The sequence below is a fragment of the Pteropus medius genome, unplaced genomic scaffold, assembly GCF_902729225.1.
Source record: "Pteropus medius unplaced genomic scaffold, Ma_sr-lr_union100, whole genome shotgun sequence".
In the NCBI taxonomy this organism is placed as follows: Eukaryota; Metazoa; Chordata; class Mammalia; order Chiroptera; family Pteropodidae; genus Pteropus; species Pteropus medius.
The window spans coordinates 8,991,862-9,013,544 of record NW_024354502.1 but is presented as its reverse complement, the minus strand read 5'-3'; the positions used below and the strand labels follow the sequence as shown (position 1 = coordinate 9,013,544).

At 37.3% G+C, this 21,683-nt stretch overlaps 1 protein-coding gene across 1 annotated transcript in view; it reads right to left on the bottom strand.

Moving 5' to 3' along the window:
• Positions 1-21,683, bottom strand: part of EIF3H (eukaryotic translation initiation factor 3 subunit H) — an 85,775-nt gene that overhangs the window by 5,272 nt on the left and 58,820 nt on the right. Inside the window, exons 3-5 of the mRNA XM_039853926.1 lie at positions 7,945-8,112; positions 6,346-6,445; positions 5,015-5,164 (exon numbers count right to left, since the gene is read on the bottom strand). Coding sequence (XP_039709860.1) covers positions 5,015-5,164; positions 6,346-6,445; positions 7,945-8,112 — 418 coding nt within the window. The remainder of the gene's footprint in view (positions 1-5,014; positions 5,165-6,345; positions 6,446-7,944; positions 8,113-21,683) is intronic.

The following is a 21,683-nucleotide window of genomic DNA, read 5'->3' as shown; positions in this document are numbered from 1 at the left end:
GTTAAGAGTCTATTTGGAGTGTTGGCAAGGATGGAGAGAAACTGGAACGCTCATACATTACGATGGGAATGAAAAAACGGTGTAGCCGCTGCGGAAGATGCTTTGGTGGTTCCTCAAAAAGCTAAACACAGAGTTACTATATGACCCAGCACTTCCACTTCTAGAAAAATGAAAACATACGCTCACACAAAAACTTGTACATATATGTTAATAGTTGCATTACTCATAATAGCCAAAAAGTGGAAAAACCCCAAATGTCTATAAAAGGATGAATGAATAAACTGTGGTACATCCACACAACAGAATACTACTGACTCATAAAATCAATGAAGTGCTGATACATGCATGAAACTTACACATTATACTAAGTGAAAGCAGCCGGATACAAAAGGCTACACCTACTGCACAGTCTATTTATATAAAATGTCCAAACTGAAAACCAATACAGACAGAAAGTAGTTAGTGTCTCCCAGGGGATGGGGGAGGGAGGAGTGACTGCTTAAGAGATGTGAGGTTTCTGTTTGGGGTAATGAAAATGTTCTGGAATTAGCGGTAATGGCTGCACAACAGTGTGAATATGTTAAAACCCAATGAATCATCCTTTTTTAAATGGTGGATTTTACGTTATGTAAATTTTAACTCTACTTTTAAAAACTAGACACATGCACACACATTTATGGAGAAAAGCAAACAGAATCGAGAGAGCCATCAAGGTGACTCCGTTTCCTGCCCTGAGTAGCTGAATGGTCGGCTTCGGCGGCCAGACGGGAGGGCTGAGGGAAGACTACTGGGAATGCCGGGAACGAATGAAAGGATATCTGGTCAAATGTGGATTCTACAAGGATTCCAACTGTAACAAAGAAAGTTTTGGCTCTTTCTTAAATAGTACAAAGAACATAGTAGTGGTATGTGTCTCCGTGGGTGTGTGTGCGTGCGCGTGTGAATAAATTTACCTTTAATCTCAGGTCTGGCACAACTCACATAACCTTGGCCCAATGACTTAACCTATCGAGGAATCGAGTGCTTTTTTCAAATTAAATGTTATTGCATGTTTATCTTATTCCAGTGTAATTTTGTGACTCACTTTTAACTTTGAGAAGAGAGGAAGGCAAATAGATGAATACAACACAGTAACTGCTATAATAGAACAGAAACATGAAAGATAGTTTGGTAGATCAAATGAGACTCTCTGGATTACGTGACAGACAAATTTTGAGTTAAGAGGAGCCGGAGGCAGGAGTTGGAGACAGGGAGGCAGGAAGGGACAGCGCAGACACGCAGCGCAGGCAGCGCGTTCGGACACTGGCATGGAAGGCACAGTGGAAGAACTGCAAGGAATTCGTACACCGGCGCACAGGACACGGGCGCGACCAGAGAAAACGAAAGGGCGATGAAATCAAAGAGGCAGAAGACAGTCACAGCGCGGACTCCTGGAAGTCTCTGGGTTCCACTCTAAGGACAGTGGGGAATCAGACAAAAAGTTTAAGCAAAGGAGTTATATGATCATACAATTTGCATTTAGCAAATGAAAGAGGAAAGGTTAAAAGCAGGAAGACAAGAAACTGTGAAAGTAATGAAGAGCAGAAAGAACGAGGCCCGGGCCGAAGGTAGCAAACGACATGGAGGTCAGATGAAGGCCCTCCAGGCACACACAGACCCAGGAACACACACAGACCCAGGAACATGGCTGCTCGCGGAGGAGCAGAAGACGGCTCACTGTGCGGAACGAGAAGTGGCCCAGAAGAGCTGGCGTTTCACAGACTCCAAATAAAGTATTTGGGGAAGGAAGGGTTATCAACATATTAAATGTTTAAGAGTCTACAAATACAGTGATAATATAGTGACTTTAGGGAGAGTTCTAACAACACAGAACAAATGGAACACTAAGTTTTGAGGATAAGTGGGAAATGAGGAAACAGATTACAACATGCAAAAATTCTATTAAGAATTTTGACTACAGAAAAGAAAAAAATGAAACAAAAAGGTAAAATAAGATGAATAATGATGGCATGAGGTAAAAAGATGCTCTTTTTGTGATTGCTTTTTTAAGATGAGGGAGACTTAAGTTTAAATGTCCTTATTTCTAGGAGATGCATGTTCAAGTATTTAGGGGTTAAGAGTCATGTCTGCGATATACTTTCAAATGGTTTGGGTTTGGGGAGGGGGGAAGTATGCATTTTTTTATGCACACACAGAGAGGGTACATATGTGGCATGACACACAACTACTGAATCTAGGTAAAAGGTTTATGGGTGTTCACTGCATTAGTCTTTCAATTTTTCTGAAGAATTGAACATTTTCAAAATTTTCTAATGGTGACTGGAAGGGGGATGGAGAGAAGGGGTACACAGTGATAGTGGAAAAAATCATGAAGGCGAGTTACTGTCAAACAGAGAAAGACCAAGTATTTGTTCCCACAGATTAAATCTTGGAGGCCGACTCTAATGATTTTAGCAGTGAGAAAGGCGCGACGAGAATAAACCGTCCCTGTCCACTGAAAAATGTGTTTCACCGTAAAGTGCTAATAGCACGTATTGTAGGTATATGTAATTATAACGAAAGAACACAAGCATAGATAGGTGGACTTAAAATATTTCATAACATTTATATAACTATAAGAAATCTATCCAATAAGTACTCAAAAATCTGCACAACAGGCTGTGTAAGGCAAAAAGAATTAACAGTAACACATAACTATTTCACAGATACCAGGAAATCGCAGGTCCATTACCAAAGGCAATTTTATGGGAATCTTTTCGGTCCCAGTTCGACGAGAATACTGAAACAGGGAGTGACTGTGAGGAGTTTCAATAAAATCGCTTTTTCTTTTATTGCCAAGGAAACAAAGAACTGAAAACAGGTAACCTAAACAGATGTCAACCAAGACATGCAGAGATAAGTCGGCTAATTCCTATTATCTCTAACGTATGATGCCCACCCTCAGTTTACTTTTTTAAAGAGGAAATAAAAACAATTGTTTTTTCATGTGTGAAAAGGACTGCTTGTGACACATATTTTTAAAATATTAATAAAGGCTGTTATGAAATGTTGAACGCTCATCTAATAAAAATCAAAAATTAGAATTTTTTTAAACGAAAGGAAATGTAGTATGTTTTATTTATAGCACCGAACAAATTTATCGGGTAAATCAAAGAACTGGTATCCACACGTAGGTTGTGAAAAGTAAGACCAAGCAAAATGTTTGAGGAACTGCTTAAAAATGATTTCTGATGCAGTTTCTTAGAAAAAATTTATGGCAACTGGCCTGATTACCATCATCATGCTATTAATGTTATAAATTAAAATGTGTGATGAACAAAGCTTTTAAAATAGTATTATCAATTAGGGTCGACGTAACAGTCCACAGCTTCAAGGGTACTTCGTGTTCCTTCTCCCAACGGGCACGCCAATTTACCCTTTAAATAACATGGAAAGCAAAGGGCCTCTTTTCCTATTTCACGTAAAATACAGAAAACAAAAACTTCAATAAAATATTTGTGTAGATTATAGTAGCTATGGCCAACTGGGAACATTTTCTTTTTTGGCTATTATAACTGATGCTTTGGAGAAACAGACACTACAGTCCAGCCCACTGGTACTGTTAAAGCACAGAAGGGCTATACATGTTTTGTATGCTCAATAAAGGAAGCTTGGGGAGAGGTGAAGACATAAATTATATAAGCAAAAGCTTTCACGTAGTAAATTTAAAATCACTATATAACTATATACTTAATTCATCAAATTGTAACCTTGCATGCTGAAAAAGACTCTTAGCTCAAAGCTTTAAATACAGGTGTGCCGAGTGCGTTTGTAAAAGCAATAAAGAAAAATGTGACCTTCTAAAAGAGACAAATTAAAGGACTAGTATGAATATACGTTTGCAGTCAAGCCGCACTCTCTCCAGTGCCAAATTAGGCTCGCAACCCGCTGTCTCGCTCAGCACTCCTTTCCACTCAGTTTCCATCTCCGTCCCCTGCAAAGACGTTCTAGTGGCCTCTGCGATGAAAGGTGGCACTTCGACCACAGCTCTACCCATCCCAGAGCCTGGAGACCGGTGCTGGGCTCTGTGGTCCTCCCGCATCTAACCCACTTGTCTTATAGCGAAGAATCTTATGTTGTTCTGTTGGACAAGCTTCTAAACCTGGGTAACTGGAAATCTGATAAATAACTGAGCGTCTTTTCCAAACTGGTAGATTAAGAAAACCACCGTGTTTCTTATAGCCACTCAACGACGCACATCGATTAATTACCTACTCTGTCCATTCAATTTCATTCTATGGGTCTGCTGTTAGCTTTCTCCCCCACCACAAAACAATCACGGGTAATCAAGCTTAAAGGGCACAGAAGAGTTATATACATGACTCCGTTCATACTTAAGAGAAAAAAGTGAGGGGAAAAAACACGTTAATTCCATAAGGAAAACAATTTGTTTTGGAACACTTCAGTCAGCATTTTATCAATATAATAAATAATATCTTAGCAACTAGATAGCCCAAAGCAGTCACAGCGGAGGAAATTATGTCACCACTGTCTCAGACAGCAAAAGCCAGTGCCAGGTCCAGAAAATTCTAATTGGAAGCTTTCTACTAATAAAGTCAGCATCTGAACAAGGGCAAGTGCCACAGGTAAAACAAAAGTATTTTTGTTTTTCTTCCGAGCATTATTACATGTCTGGACATAATACCATAAGCCTCTAAGGACTGTACAATAAATAAAGATGAGTCAAATAAAAAACCCCTCCCGCATGGCATTTACACCTTATCAGAGCAAAAATGGCCCAGCAAAGGCGGAAGAGGGAGCTAATTAGTATTCAAACACTGTTCTACTTTATCAGTTTGGCGTTTTTCCTAGACTCTTAGCAGGGCAGGACAAGTACTACATGTTATTACATATGTCTTAGTAACCTCAAAATGTGCTTAAGTAGTTTTTTTCTTGTTTCATAGGTTAAAGTCTAAGTAAAAGAATCTTGCAGAAAATGATAAAAAGGGACTTTTCATTAGGCGGGGCCACTTACCTGCTAGCAAGACTGAGCAATTCATGTTTATCTGCCACTGCTGACTTCTTCTCAAGCTCCCACATTAGGACGTTGATCAGATGTGAATTTTTAATTACGATCGGCACTTCTTCAAACATGTGCTCAAAGGTGATACTTCCCTTTTTCAATCTGTGAAGTATGTTAAAAATACTTTAGTCTAGTGGTCAGAAGTAAATGATAAATTGACTACTTCATACATTTTCCCTAATTACAGGCCTTCTCCGGGATCTTTGTTTCATTAGTACCTCTAAAAAAGGGAAAGGATGAGTTTTACAGTAAAGAATAAGTCGAGTGTTTTGAAAAACTCTGAAAATGATCCAAATGTGAGCTATAAGCCTAGAAAATAAGATTCTTGGCAAAAGAAACTATTCTTTCTTTGTAATCAGGTATCTTTTAAATTTCATTGATACTAAAATATAAAACCCATAGGAAGTTATACTATATAATCTGTATCTAAAACCTTTAAAATAAATAGCTAGAAAAGAGAAACACTCAAGTTCTTGGAAAGTTCATTTTAAAAGCCTCCTGAGTAACTCAGAACACTCGCAGGGTGTTCCGCATCCAATGGTTCAGAACACAGCAAGGAAGCAACTTCTCCCAGTCTAGTTATAACTACCATACCCAGAAATTCTTCACAAGCTAGCTTTCCTTTTTTAAATTCTTTGCCCCTTAATCTCTTTAGGAGCCAAATGGGAAATTAGCAATGAACTGTCTGTCTTACGTGAAGTCAAAGCCACTAACTTTAACGAGAAATAAAATTCCTATAATGAATAGAAAATTAAAGAATCCTGAGTATTTCTTTAAATTTTTAATGTAAATATTTCAATGCCATTGTGTAGGATCACAAAACAGCTTTATTGATTAATTCTCTGCATACCTGTCACCCATAAAATTTCCAGTAAGCCACATTCCTTACGAAATCCTTAAAACGTTTATACCCACCACGAAACAGGAGCTCAGAAAATAAGACACAGTTCACAACCGTACTGACACTGAGTTTACGATCCGTAATCATTCATATCATCTCCCTTTATTTAATCATTTATTCCTTCGAATCCAGTAGCTAATTAATTCCCACTCTAACTGAATTCACTCTTGGTGTGAACAGATGAGACATTCCATAAAGAATAGTTTAAACATGGAAAGGGAGAAATCAAGTAGCACTTGGCCATGCAGAAAACGTCCACCGTCCACATGGCAAAAGCATTACCACAGCACCACTGAGCTTTCAATATATGTGGCAGAGTAAAATCTTAAAAGAAAAACACCCAGTCATTTACCATATGCCTTATAGGTCCCCAAACACTTACGCTTCAGGGGAAAAATCCTTCTCTTTACAAACTTCCATCAGTTTAGGAGTCAGTCTGTATGCCTTCAGTGAGAGAGACCCTTGGGCAGTTTTTATGGGATCTCAAATAAGGAAAAGAGAAAGAAATTACTAAGAATTTTGTCAGTACCAATGTTTAAATGACATTGGTTCTAGGCATATTCTGTTACTTAGCTTACAATCTTTGCAAAATGAAGATCAAAATAAATAATCAGAACACAATTTGAAGCAGATTCAAACCAGTATAGTAAACAATAAGTGAAAAGAGAGAAACCTATCACCCTACGTATAATAGGTAGAATAACTTCCTTCCTAAAGCAAAAACAGAAGATTCGAAATATAGTTATTTTCAAATCTATTCCTCGGCTAGAACCAGTAATCTTGATGGAAATTAAATATATCATATGTTCGATACACCTTACATAAAGGAAAATACTGGTGAATGTTAAATGTGAAACCTCAAGTTCTTCGGTCAGCTCACTTAAATGAACAGCCCTACAAACAAATTTATCCACTCTAATAACCACTGTTCAAATTTCTTAGCTAAAACAAATTTAAAAACAAAACCACCGAAGTCAAAGTGCTATCACAAAAGTGTCTTTTTAGTTTTAGAGAAACTCATTTCGTCGAAACCAACCGCTTAAACACTCCACAAGAAAGGGAGCTTAGCACCCGCTGCATGATAACGGCTCCGGCGTGCCAATATTCACCTAAAACCTGTGTTAACATTCATGTTGTCTGAAACTTAACACAGTGAAACTTTTAGCAATAGGTGATAAAATGAAAACCAAAATAGATTGAAACAAGTGGAAAATTCATCAAGGTCTGATGATGCAATGTTTCCAGCCAATATAAGTACACTTTAACAACTTGTTCTTTACTGTAATCCAATTGTTAACATACTGAAACAATTTTGGGGCAGCTCATAAGATTGATCGTATTCATTAGTATTTTTTCTGACAGATACTCAGGACGTTACATTTACTTCTCAGCTGGAAACTATACGCAAGTCTGCCAGATATGGCAAACTGTGAGTGTTTGGGGAGGGGGAAGGCTATAAAGCTGTTAAATTGCCTACAGTTCTGATACAGCACAGAACATCTGGTCTGGAGAGTTTGAGGAAACACCATTAAATAGGCCGAAAAGAAAAAAATCTTTGTGCTAAGAAACAGTCCAGGTTTTGTACGCTGCTGTCAGAGGTATTAAAAAAAAAACTTGGCACACTGCGCTATGATTGGTCAGTCACGTACAGAGCCAGACACTCTAGCAATCGGGGTTTGTTAGACATCTGGTCTAGTTCCACCAGCCCCTTCAAATGAGGGAGGGGAGAGGGAGGAATAAAAATGAAGCAGCTACTCCAGCATTCCAAAATGTACACATCAGGGCTCTGATAGCAAGAAAAATAAACAGAAAGAAGGAAACCCTGTCTAGACTTTGCTGCTGCTGAGGCTGCTGCAGAAACAGGGTTGGTATTTACTTGAGAGGGCCTGCCAGGCTGCTCTGAAGGCAAAAAGACAGAAAGCAAAAATAGTAGTAATAACATTAAGGAAAGAAAAGAATAATAAAGGAAACTCCTACAAACCGTAAATGAGAACGACAGATTCTTCAATGGCATGCTGGTAACTGAACTGGGAATCCAGGAGTGCCCGGGTGACGAACGAGCCGTAGTAGGTGGACTGGTACCAGCCCACGTGGAGGTGGTCAATGTTTACATGGCGAAGGCTCCGCATCATTTCCATCTGATACTGGACTAGATGGTGGGGGGAGGGGATAAAGGAGAAGCTAATGATGCCACCAGTATTAAAAACAGGCATTTCTGGAAACGAATTTCTACACAACTGTTTATCAGCTAAAGGGAACAGGTTTCCAGATTCAAAATTCATTCAGTACACATACAAAGAAAATAAATTAAGCTTTCGAGTCATTTCAAATCACTGGAGCTTTCCCTTTTTCATTAGTGAAAAAAATATTTTGTAGAAAAGATAGTAAAAACAAAATAATAATACCTTGTTCTAAACAAGGAATTAGTATTAAATGTAGTTTCCACTCCTCTTTTTAAAAGCCTAAAAACAGTAAACGTTTAAGAAAAAACTTGTGCAATTACTAAACTGGTGGTTGTAAGAAGTTTCATTAAAATTATTAAGGGAGAATTGTTATCAGTGTCTTCTTCAACACAGCTTTTAGAACTGAGAAGTTAAAATCATCAAGAAAACTAATGAGGAAACAATTAACCACCACATTATTTAAATATGAACAGGATACAAGCTGTAGCTGAATTAAAATATAAGAATTCATTTTTGCCTTCATCTGGTGCCCCCTGCTGCATATGCTAAATTTTTAGAAGAATTACTTTTTCTTGTCTGTGTTGCTTTGTGTTAATAGATTTTTTTCCATTAGAACAGAATTTTATTTTAATCTCCACATATGGAACAAAAAAGTTGGATGACTTTTACTTTTGTCAAATTAATGACTATAATGTATATTATTAACTTAAAGCAGCATTACCAGAAAAATAGGTGCAAACTAACAATAAATAATTTTAAAAAGCAATATCATTCGATAATGAGAAGCAAATATGTGATACAAGAGAATATTTTGTAGTCAACATAATATCCAAGCCTTTTCTATTATAATGAATGCATAACTATGTTGAGGAAATATATTTGCTTAACTTGGAATCTAACCATTTCATTTTTATAACTCAATCGGGTTTTAACAAAACTAAAGTTACATGTCTGTCACTTCCTTGGTTATAGGGTTATAGTTTTAGGATCATAAGGTATAAAAGAACCTTTCTTAGATGGACAAGGTCTTATTTTTCAACACTTTGTTACTCGGCAAAGAAATGATAAAATCTGCTTTTTCCAAGGAAGGTTCTATATCTCATGATTAAAAAAATGGCAGCCACGTCATCAATTACTCAAGAATTATGTGGTTTTTAAAATTTTTTCCTTTTATACAATATGATAGACTCAAGAAGCAGTATAAAATTAATATAATAATCTTATATCAATTACCTTTTATCTTAAATTTTTGTCTAGCACATGAGACCCCCTTCTCAGCTAGCTTAACAGATTCATATAAATTTGGGATAAAAGTATTGCTATCATCTCTTACTGCTTTAAAATTCCATAACTTTTTCAAAGTAAAGCAAAATCAGTGATTTGGCTAATGAAGTTTAATCAAATTTAACTTACAAATGAAATGCTTCAATATCACAAGTAAAAGAAGAGCCAGACTAAAATTACCATTTATTTAAAGAGCTAGGAAAGGAGATGGGCCGAGATTGCCAAGCGACTGATGGTACAAATACGATTTTATAGGACAATTTTTTTAAAAAAAATCAGTACTTCCAAAACATCTCTTAATGTACAATTTAGCTATAACACAAGCAGAAGTTAGAGTCTGCCAACTTGCAACAGTAGAAAAGAAGAAAAGACTTGGAATGTAGAGATCTAGGTTCTCATGCCAGCTGATATCTCTCCTATGGAGAATCTTGCTGCCAATTAATGATCCTTCTCTGATGCTTAGTTTTCCCATATCCAGAAAGATGTGAGAGCTCATCCCAGTCAAAATGCTATGACGACTTCACACTGTTCATTGGATATGTGAAGTATAAGTAATGGTCTTTCTATAAACTAAAGCAAGGCCTCCAGCATGCATTAATATTTTAAAAAACTGCATTTCTCTAAAAAATATTCTGTAATCTTACTGTCTACCCTCAAATAGCCTGAATACAAATAATCTTATAATAGCGTTATTTTCAGAATGCAAGAGGTAAAAACAACTCTGTAATCAGTAGCAAACCTTCGAATTCCTTTTTCATCTAGTCTCACCTACCTTACCAGCCCCTGGATAAGGATAAGAATGAAAATGAAGGTTTCTCTCAGCTGGGGAAGAAACTAAGGGGTGTGAGGCTTATTGTCCTGTGGAGTCATCACTGCTCCAACTTATCTATTTCTGAGGATGTAGACACAGAAGTGGAGAGATGAGTTTCTACATCGTTGGGGGTTGAGTGGGCTGCTTCCATTTCCTCTTCTATAGCTTAGAAAATCATGACACACAGATTTTATGAGACTTTAATAAAAACTTATTTTTAAAGTCATAACAGTTTTCATATAACCTAAATATTATATATGATTATAAATATTTAAGGGTTAAAGGCAATGAGAGATGAGTTGCAAAACTGCTTTTGAAAATCAACAACACACTGTGGTTTCACTATGACACACAAAAAAATATGTGCTGGGCCTAGTCTACATGAAATTTTTGGACATTATCTTGCTTCGGACTTACCATCCAATTTTAAAAATTAAAAAACCACAATTTAAAAAGTCCTCTTGTAGATATCACACGGAGAAAGAAAGGATCTACAAGGGCTGTAAATGATCTTTGGAAAAATAAAGATGGTGATGCTACAGCTTCAAAGTTAAGTTGGGGTGCACTGAGGCCCAGTCCTTACCAGGACTATTCATATGAGCCCCCAACAAATGTATGGTTGAAAGAGGTCACTTTGAGTCAATAAAATTTTCTTAAAGTGAATTTTCTATTATATACAAGCCAAGGAACAAGAAACAACTCATAGCCAAGTAACTTACTTTCTCTGCAGACTTTTAGCTGTGTCCTTTTCTGAATGTTGACATAGACGTATGACACTTGTCTCCCTTCACCCACAGTGTTTCCTCCTCCTCCAACCCCGTTTTCAAAAAGCACAAAACCAAAAGCATTCTGGTAAACCTAAGCAGAGATAAGAAATGCAGAGCAAACTGTCCCACTATCTTAAAACCATGCTCCTGGCAGCCACCATTAATCAACAGAGCTGAGCCGCCACACCAGCTGACACCTATTTACCCCTCTGGCCTACGGAAGAGACAAGGAAAAAATCGTGTAATGGTGACATGCCAGTAAATTTTACACAGGAAATAAGGAACGGTCATTTCCAGATTCTAATCTCCAGGGCAAATGCCATTGCTTTTGTGGCTATGTTGGTGTCTCTCAGGGGTTATATGGGAGTGGGTGGGTAGGGTGCACACCAGAAGCCCAGCTGAGCTACAACACTAAGGTAAGGAGGGAGGGGAGGCAGCTCTCCAGAAGTGGCTTCGAGGATGCTGTGTCCCAGCCCACAGGCTCTGGGCAAGTGGAAGGCAGAGCTATCTGCCTTCTCATGCCCAGCCAGCCCACTTTCCTAGGCTGGATTTTTAATCAGAGGATGTAAAAGATGTGGCTAGACGGTTCGCTCCTATCTAGGGAGAGTGCCTTGCACCTCAGAACACAGAACAGAGGATCACTTCAAAAGAAACAAAAGGAAAAAGAAGGAGAAGAAAAAATGAGGATCCCTGATATAAAGTGTCTTAACCCTGTACTGCTGAGTTAACACTGACCAACAGAGTTAGTCCAGGGTCAGACAAGTCCTCGTATTTAACAGAAGCCCAAGCAGCAAGTTCAACCAGTGATATTCAATTCTAAGTTAATGGCTAAATAACTCTGGGAAATTTCCCAAAGAAGAATAGCAAGGGGGAAATTTTTGAAGGGGAGACTATTTCTAAATTTATGGTAACAGTCAACAGAAGGGCTCAGAAGTATGTAGTGAAAAGTTTAGGAAAGACCCTTCTAAACATTCTTAGTTTAAAAAGCCAACACCCTAATAACTGAAGAGAAACTGCACAACAAATGAATTGAAAGACAAATTGGTAGTTACTACTAAGCCAACTCAAATTTCTAATACAAAGCTACACTTAGATGCAACTGAGGTGGTGCTATAAAATTTGGAAAGATTATAAAAATGAGCTGAAGTTGCATAAATCTCTTCGACCTCTACAATTGTCCTAATTGGTTCAGCCTCTCCCAAGCAAAGGAGAGCCTGGTTTACAAAACTAAATAACTGTTGGAAGTATGGCACCAGCATACTCATATTCACTCTTTCCAGATACCTCTTTGCGAAACAGTTGATTTTAAATTGCCTGAAGCTGAAACTGTCTTAACTGAGGCAGGCGGCCCAAAAACTATTCCTTTCAAAAATCCACCACATCTGTTGGGCTTTCTTTTGTTTTATCTGCAGACCTACAAACACTGAAAATAATAATATGCTGTATTATATTTAAATGCTACATCTAGGGTTACACCGCCACAACCACACGAGAGAGAGGCTGAGATCTGAGTTCTCCTGAAGATCACTGGGAAGGACAAGTGCTAGAACAGACAGATTTCGATGTATTTCACTTAGATTAGATTAGAAGCTTTTTAGTTCAGCAAAATAATTAACCAGCATTCTTTTCACCTTCATTCCTCATCCTCATTTTTAAAATTATCTTTTTGGTTTTGGTTTTATTAAGTGTGCCCTCATAAAATACAACTTCTCACTTAAAAAAAAAAGAATTGCCATAGTTGGCTAGGCCGGGATGAGCAGAAAGAAGAAAGTTAAAGCTGTAGCAGCAGCGCAGTCTAAAACTCAGCTGTCTGTCAGATTAAGGGGGAAGGGCGTTTTATGATGCCTTGGTAAGGAACTCTTAAAAGACAAAGGAATCTAATTAAAAATTAAAAACAATGTAATGGACGTACTGTCTTATTTAATGAGAATACTGTATCAAATAAATCCAAATTATTTTAAAATATTATAAAATTATATATAAAATATACAGAGATAGTATAGCTGGAGGGAAAAGGGCAGAGCTAAGCACCAGGAAAGTGCCGCAGTGAGCACTTATTATGTCAGACTCCCTGCAAAGTGGGCTCCATATGCTATCTGACTTTATTCCTCACAATAACTCTAATGAGCTAATCACGATTATTGAAATCCTCTAGAAAAGCTGTTTACCACAGCTTGTAAAGTGTCAGGACTCAATTTGACTTCAGACTCTGTGACTCCAAAGCCCAGGCAGCCACCCATTTACAGAATTTCATCTCTTCTTATTGGTTAAGTATAAATTATTTCTGGATCAATAAAGCATAACACGTAGATACAACAAATATACAATTTCTAAGTTTTCAGAAACTACAGTTGTGCATGTTTGATCGCCAAATTAACCAATAATTTAGCGCTACCATATTGTAAGTGATAAAACTACCTTCAAAGATGTTTAAATGTCAAAGTCGATTATCCACAAATATGTAATCAAACTCCTAAAACACTGCATTCTATGTTACTATTTGAAACTTACACCAGAACTACTTTGTAGCTAGGAACTGGCTCAGATCAAAGATGACCTGTACAAATACATCAAGTAAGGGGACAGAGACCAGACCCAGTGCACGTTCTTTACAGCAAAGAAACAAACTAAGCCCAATCAAGAGATGGCTTTAAAAGCAAACAAACAAACAAAACTCCACAACTCTGAAACAAATTAATGATTTTATTAAGAATAGGGCAGGGAAGTGAAATACACTAAAATCTCCAATCTGTTCTAGACCAGGTCTAACCTAAGCATAACTGTTAATAAGTCTTTCCCAGCAGCACTGTGGACATCAGTGAGCAGCACCGAAAGGCTAGGAACCGTGAAGGGCTCTGTCCCCTTATTTAACAAGACAAACTATTCTGTGCTTTCTTCTTCATATGAGATTTTCTGCCAAGCTGCACATACGTTTCAGGCAATGTTCAGAGCTAGTAGCAGATGTAGATTTAAGCAAACAGAATGTGCATTTGGAAAAAAATTAAATAAGAGTCTTTGGGTGGAAAGAACTATGGAGTACACATTTCTTAAAACTTCCATATTCTTTTCATCCAGTCTGAATCACAGTCATCCCTTTTTTTTTTTTTTAATTAATACGTCGTTAATAAGGCGATCCCGTGTGACTGCCTAAGAACTGTGGTAACAGTTCAATTTTTCACAATAAAGTGTCTGATATAAATTTTACTCTAGAAACTAACCTGTTCCATTTAAGTAAGAGAAACAAAAATACTGCCTTTCCTAACAATCTCAGAAATATTTTTTTATATATAGTTCATTTGTCCTGAGTGGTTTAATTTCTTCTTTAAAGTGTTTATGAATTCTGACAAATAATCTCTTCTGAATACCAAGATGGGAAAATAAGGTAATGGGGGTGTGTGTCACTCCAGCTTTTAAAATTGAGAGGTTTTAATGTGTCTCAAGAAGTCTTCTATGAAATAAACTGGATTTTTCACAGAAAATAACATGTACAAACTGTAACAAATTCATATTGTTCTCTTCTTACGCAGATCATGAAATATAGCCAAGAGATCATATTTCTTTGAGGTTATGAGAATTTAAAATATATATGCACGTTACGTCCTTGCTCATGAAAACAAATGCACATAAGTGGATGACAGAGAACAGCTACTAATTGTACAATGCCATTTGAGATGTTTACGGAAACAAAGTGAATTCACCTTGACAAGACCAAGGGTTTTAGACCCTTCTCTCTCATCACAAGAATTCTCACTCAAAGAATAACCTACTGACCACTACTATCTCTTGCAACAATTAAGAGGATGATATGTTAGAAGGCAAAATGAGAATTTCTGGATTTAGAAAAATATACATTTAGAAAATATATATTTCATGGATTTAGAAAAATATATAAAAAATATATATTTCTGTAATAAATAGGCTCTTATTAGGCTCTTTCAATGAAGACAGGTAACATTCCCTGTCATATTTAAAGTTATATATTAATGCTAGCAGTTAAGTGCTTAAAGAATTCTAAAACAATGGAATGTTTCAAAAACATGACTGTCATTAATATACTAGAGACAAAGGGCCAAACTGTTGGGGAATTACATATCTCCATCTTACCATTCAGCTTACCATATTCAAAAAGGACGTGAAGTAGTTTGTATTAAAACATAAAGTAATCAATAAAACCAGGAAGAAAATATAAAATTAGAACACAGACACTGGAAACTGAAGGTGCAGCAGAGAGATCTGAACAAAGTGAAGCAAGCCATAGATATTGTGATTAAAATATACAAATTTAGCTCTGAGCATTCCGGTAATCAAAGCCAAAAGAGAAACACGGTCATTTATATTATCCAAAGGGAGAAAAACATCAGCTCTCAAAGCAGGTAAGACTTTCTCCAGTTCTTACCCCTCAGATAAAATTTTCATGTGGAATTTCAGAGAAAAACTATTGTGCAAATTTTTTAGAAGCAAAAGACATTTCTATAATAGAACAATCAATCGCACTCGATCTACCTTTCCTATAAGTCTGGTCTTTTAATGTAAAACAAAAAGAAAATGGCCATATGAGTACTTTTCATAACACGGAAAACAGTTTGTATATGTTACCCCCGCCCCCTAAAAGAATAAAGGGGCTACCAAAATGAATCAATAGTTTCATTGTGTAAGAAGCTGCCTATCAATTCAAACTCCACTTGTTCGTAAAATAGAATAGGATGCATCATGATCAGCAATAAATATTCAAAAAAGAGAACAAATGATGACTTTTTAGAAGTACTGTTTGCAGTAAACAAACAAAACTGAAAAAAAATATATGATCTGAAACTATTTACTCAGTACCACCTGTACTGGGATCCTGATAAAATTACAGAGATGACATCATGAAATTACATGAAATTATGATATCAATGAAAAGATGCCCCCTCTTCAACATGGCTGCCCAATGAGCTGGTGGTGGTAAACACATTTATCTCTCTGAACCTTAATTTCCTCACCTAGAAAATGGTGATTTCAACTTCCAACCATATGATGACAGCAATTTTAAAAAACTCGTCTCCAGGCCAGATGGCTCTTTGTTTAATAAGCATTTCCGGGGGAAGCCCCACAGGCACGGCACTCTGTAATATCCACCCTCCACGCCTACTTCTACGTTTCTCTCCCCCAGGGGCACTCTGAGTTATCAATCTTGACTTACTTATCCCATGCTCAGATCATATAGTCATCTATCCGATCAGGTGCTCTCTCTCCAAGGCAAAAATCATTTATAATGTTTCTAAAAAAAATTAACTGGCATAGAGTGAAAATGCTCGTGAGATGCTAAGAGAAAAAAAGCAGAATATAAAACTATAAATCATATAATGCCAACAGGTAAACAACCTGGGTTGTTCCTTCTTCTTAAAGAGAAAAGATTGGAAAGAAATATGCTAAAATGGTAATGGCAGTAGTTCTCCAGGGAGTGAGGTCATAGGTTCTTGTTTTCTTACTTATGCGATACATATGATGTTACACGAGTACATACTTACCGATAGAATTTTCTGTTGCTGGCCAACTAGGCTACATTTACTATGGCCACCAAATAATCTAGATTCCAGTACCCCTAAACTGTGGGAGCAGGGAATAGGACAGAGTACCAGACTTAGAATGGAAAGTAGCCAACCTGGTCTGAATACCATCTGCTATGAACTGAACTGTGATCCACACCAAATTCCTATGTTAAAGGCCTAACCTCCAACATGATGGTATTTAGAAATGGCACCTTTGGAAATTATTAGCTTTTACTGAGGTCATGAGGGTGGGGCCCTCACAATGGGATTAGTACCCTTATAAAAAGAGACACCACAAAGCGTGTGAGTACTCATGTGAAAATACAGTGAGTAGGTGGCTATCTGCAACCCGAAGAGACAGCGCTCCCTAGGCATGACCCTGCTGGCAATTTGATCTTGGACTTCCAATCTCCAGAACTGTGAGAGATAAATTCCCGTTGTTTAAACCACCCCGTCTATGGTGCAGCCCAGGCTAGTGAAGATAGCATCTTTATCACATATTAGTTGTGTAACCTACTACAAATTACCTCAGCCGACGTCACCTCTGTTGTAAAATGGAAGGAAAAACAGTGCCTACTTCATTAGGCAGTTAAGAGGATTTAAGGAAATCAGTCAGGATGGGAGCATAGTGTGCCGAATAATCCAAAGAGGAACTCAACAGGTTTTCACCATCACTTATCATTCAGAAATGCTGTTTATAATCCAGAGGTCATGATACTTATCTGGATCAAAAAAAAAGTTTTGGGGGAATTGGGTTTGACTAAACTGGTCCCCAAGTGTTGTGTAAACTCCCTTTTCTATCTCCTTATTGGGAGTAGGGAGAAATCAGAAAAATGGAGACGGGGTAAGAATTAGAGATTTTACATGTGTCCTAAAAAAAAAAAAGTGTATAAATCTGTAGATTTCATGAAATAGAATTTGTATATGTACAAATATGAATATGATCAAAAACAATCAACCATGGGAAGGAACTATAAAAGGAAAAAAATAATTCTTAGATTCTAAAACTATAAGCTAATTATATTCAGTACAATAAAGAACAGATTCAATAAAGAAAGAGACAAGCTACAGAAATTAGATTTCAAGAAAAGGTAATCGTGGGTGTTCTATTATTACTGTGTATATAACAATATAATTGCTTGTACTATATAAGTTTCTATCTCCTGATTCCATTTATAACTCTTCCAAAGAAAGGAAATAAGTTCCTGCCCCCACCCCAACAGGTGACTTTAAAAACGACACTGAGAATGGGGGTGGGGATGGTAAGCGGCAGTGACAGCTTACCCCGAGGACTGAGTAAAGGTCATTGGAAACATAGTCCACCCAAGTGAAGTAGCTGAACTCAATGATATATAGCAAACAGCTTTACAAATGAGCATCTATTGCTTACTGGGATGATCCACTATGGCAGCCTCAACTGTCCAAAGATAGTTTCCTTTACTATCAAACATCAGGACAAACTGGATTAGAAAATCTGTATTAAAGATGCTATAAAAAGAAAGACTGAAGGACATGATCTTTGAAAAGTATCTTTAACTGCAACCTAACTGAAAGCTAGCAAGAATTAAAAATGATGAGTTATTAAAAAAAGGTTAGGAGGGGCAAATCACTTCTTATGGCTTATTTAAACCAGAGAAACAGAAGTACTTATAACCACAGTCTCCATCCACCATTCCTGTCCCCGTCTCTTTCCCTACACACTCTGCCTTCGTCTAAACTTATTCTTACAGGATAAAAAATATACTGAGTACCATGCTGGAAAAATGATCAACTAGAAATCCTTCATGCCAGCCAGTACAAATCTGAGGTTAGAAAACTTGTTGCTAGTTTTTAACAAGGCCATGTTACCTTTCCTGTTGCAATCTCCCTTTCCCAAAAATATGTGCATAGGCACGTTTGTACAGAGCTGGTCCGAAGCTTCCACCAAATTCTCAAAGGGCCCCAAGATCCAAGGGAGTAGTAAGTACTGGGATGCAGCAGAGAACAAGCCACATGTGATCCCAGCTCCCATGGAACGTCCATTCCTCTGCATGGATGTGGAGGAAGCGGGGAGAGAGACTAGGCATGAGGCAGTAATCCATTCAGTTCACACAGCCGAACAGCGAAGAGAGCACTGAGACCGCCAAAATTACGCCAGCAAGAACGTGCCAAAGTTCAGCGAAAGCCCCAGTTCTCAAAAGAAGACCCAACACAATGTCATTCCTACTCTTGCCCTACCAAGACCAGGAGGTCCATCATGGGGAAAGCTAGGTGGAGGCTTCACCTAAACTACTCTGTGACCAAAACCAGGAATTCCTAAGGTGGACAAGGGAAAATACATGCCCTTACCCACAAGGTGCTATGACTGGAGTTAGTAAGTCAGGACTGCTCTAAAGGCAGAGAGTAGTGACCCGAATACAGAGAACCCTTCTCTATTTGAGAACACACATTTTATGGACAAAGTTGGTCTCCAGGAAAAATGTCACATTATGAAAATAGGCTCAGCACTAACTGTACTGTAGGTTACAAGTGTACCTTGTACAGCTCCACAGTCACACACAGTGACAACCAACCTCAAGCAACTCAGTAATCCTGCTATCTTTAGAAGTTTTTACACGGAGATCTCTAGAAGCCATTACTGAAACATGATTAATCAGTTGTCATTATGTAATCTGAAGAACCTGAAAATGCTTTTCTATGGAGGGCCTCTTGGATTAAAGATGGAAATGAAATACAGTGTATAGGGGGGAAGTATAAATCACTGAAAGGCAAGAAAATTACTACAGAAAGATGTTGGAAGGCTACAAAACAGACCAAATAATTCTCTTCCGCAATTGGCAGGCAGGATCCTGCCAGATGTTTGAAATAGAATTAGCCTCTATGCACAACACTGATAAAAATAAACTGCACGACTATAAATAAATAAGTAAATAAATAAATAAATATCTAGGGAAGCCTAAGTAACTATCTAGGGAAGGGCTACCTTTGTTTTACTTTTCCTGAAGCTCTTTCAGACTGTCTCCCCTACCAAAAAAAATTGTCCCTCACTACAGTGTCCACAGATACTGAGCCAGTAGCACATGCCGACACTTTTGAAAATGTGCCAAAGGCAGCTCAAACAACACCTGCTTAAAAAGCTACGTTTAATTGAATATTTGCAATATTTCAAGGCTTTTTCAAACCAGGTCAAGGTAATATCACCTTAACAACAACAACAAAACTCTCCTTTATCCCCAAAGGATATATAACTATTCCTTGCAGAAAAGATTACAACTCAGTTAGATAAAGGCATTACAAATGACTTACAGATGCTTTTTCCTTATATTTTGGGGAAGGAAAATCTTAACCAGCAAATTCATACATTCACTCCTTCATAAAGTCACATGAGAAATATTTATTCCAAGCTCTAACATGCCAGACTTTTAGGTGCTGTCCATCACAGGGCGATGAAGACACAAAAGGTTCCTGCAGCTGACATTCTAGTGGAAAGGAGCAGGTATGACACACAGAACGACAGCCAGCATTCCTGAGTCTACTCAAATGATTCATGTCCCTAAAGAAAATAATCTGGCTAATCCCATATAGCTGTTTGGGCCTTTAAAGTGAAGAAACTATCTCTGTTAATAACAACCAGGAAATCAAGCCTGAGAGTCAAAGGCCTGGCTTCTTACCTTACAAAATAATACAGTGAAAACAAGAGACCTGAGCTGCAGTTTTGGCTTTGCCTTTAACTACAATAAAATAAAGCAGAGGAAACGCTCCAAATAACCAAACTGCCCTTTAAAACACAATATTAAAATCACCTAATTTTTAATTTATCTCAAGTGAAAAAGTGATTTGGTTTAATGCTAATCACATGGTGATGATAATAATAGTAAATAATAGTAAAATGGTAATGATTACCTTTGAGAGAAATCTGACATTTTAAAAGAGTTAATGCAAGGACCAGATAAAAACTCTCCATGAATAAGATTTCATGTGTTTCTTTGCTAAGTTTTGAAATCAGAATCAATTATCTCTACTGTGGCTTCAGGTGCAAATATTCTACGTGAATAAATGAAAAAAGTCAGTTTCACTAAAAATATGGTCTAGAAACCCTAACGATAAGAGTGGTCAGAAGAGGGGGGAGCAGTAACAAGTACACTTTCAGAAGCTACAAGAGTTCTAGACTAACGAGCATATGCGGGCTCCCCACACAGGGAACAGATCCCAGGCAAACCCTGAATGAGGAGATTCAGAGGAGGTCTTTAGATTTTCTTCCCAATACTTAAATTTTATTTCAGAAAACAAGCAAGCACTGGAACAGAGTCAGTCAAACTTTTATCATCTACAGATCATTCAATGGACATTTGGCACTCATGAAAACACCTATCTCAAGTTTTAAAAAGTTATCCTAATTTTAATTATATAAATTAAAGTGTTAATTAATTCAAAACAAAACTGTTGTATATCTGTGAGAGATCATTTACATCTACTTCCAGGGTTGTAATATGCAGCCTGGAGATGAATGACTTGGATTACACGTTGTATGTCTAGGCTTCTTTCCTCATTCTATTTTTACTAAATTGGAAGCTCCTTACTTGTAAGTCATAAAGAAAAGCAGCAAGCTTTTACTGTCTGATGATCCTGCTTAAACGGATGAAAAAGAGACTCCAAAATTGTGAAATCTCATTAAATCTCTGTCCAAGGAACATACTTTATCTAAAAATTAATATTTCAATTAAGGAAATTCTGGGGACTGAATTCGAACCCTTGATTTCATTAAGCTCTGAAGCTATTCATATCCTACTGCAGTACTTAGATGTGATGAGAACACTTTACTCATTCCACTATCATAACCTCAATGTTAAAAATTATGATATTTTTACTCACAAGTAATACCGTAAAGCTACTCAGGATACTACATGTTTAGCTAAAACATGCCATTTAGCAAATTATTTAAAGGAATGGAAATAACTTTTATTGGCACTAACTGTCTCATAAAGGAGGAATAAAAATGTACTCTCTTCTCTCATGTCAAAGATGCTTGCAGTCATCTTTATCCTCACAGGAGTATAAAATAGCAGGGTCGGCCAGTCTCCTGCCAAACACGTTCACTCAACATAGCCTAAAGATAAATACTCAGAGATCAAAATTTTAATTTTATTATTTTCATTATTTCCTTT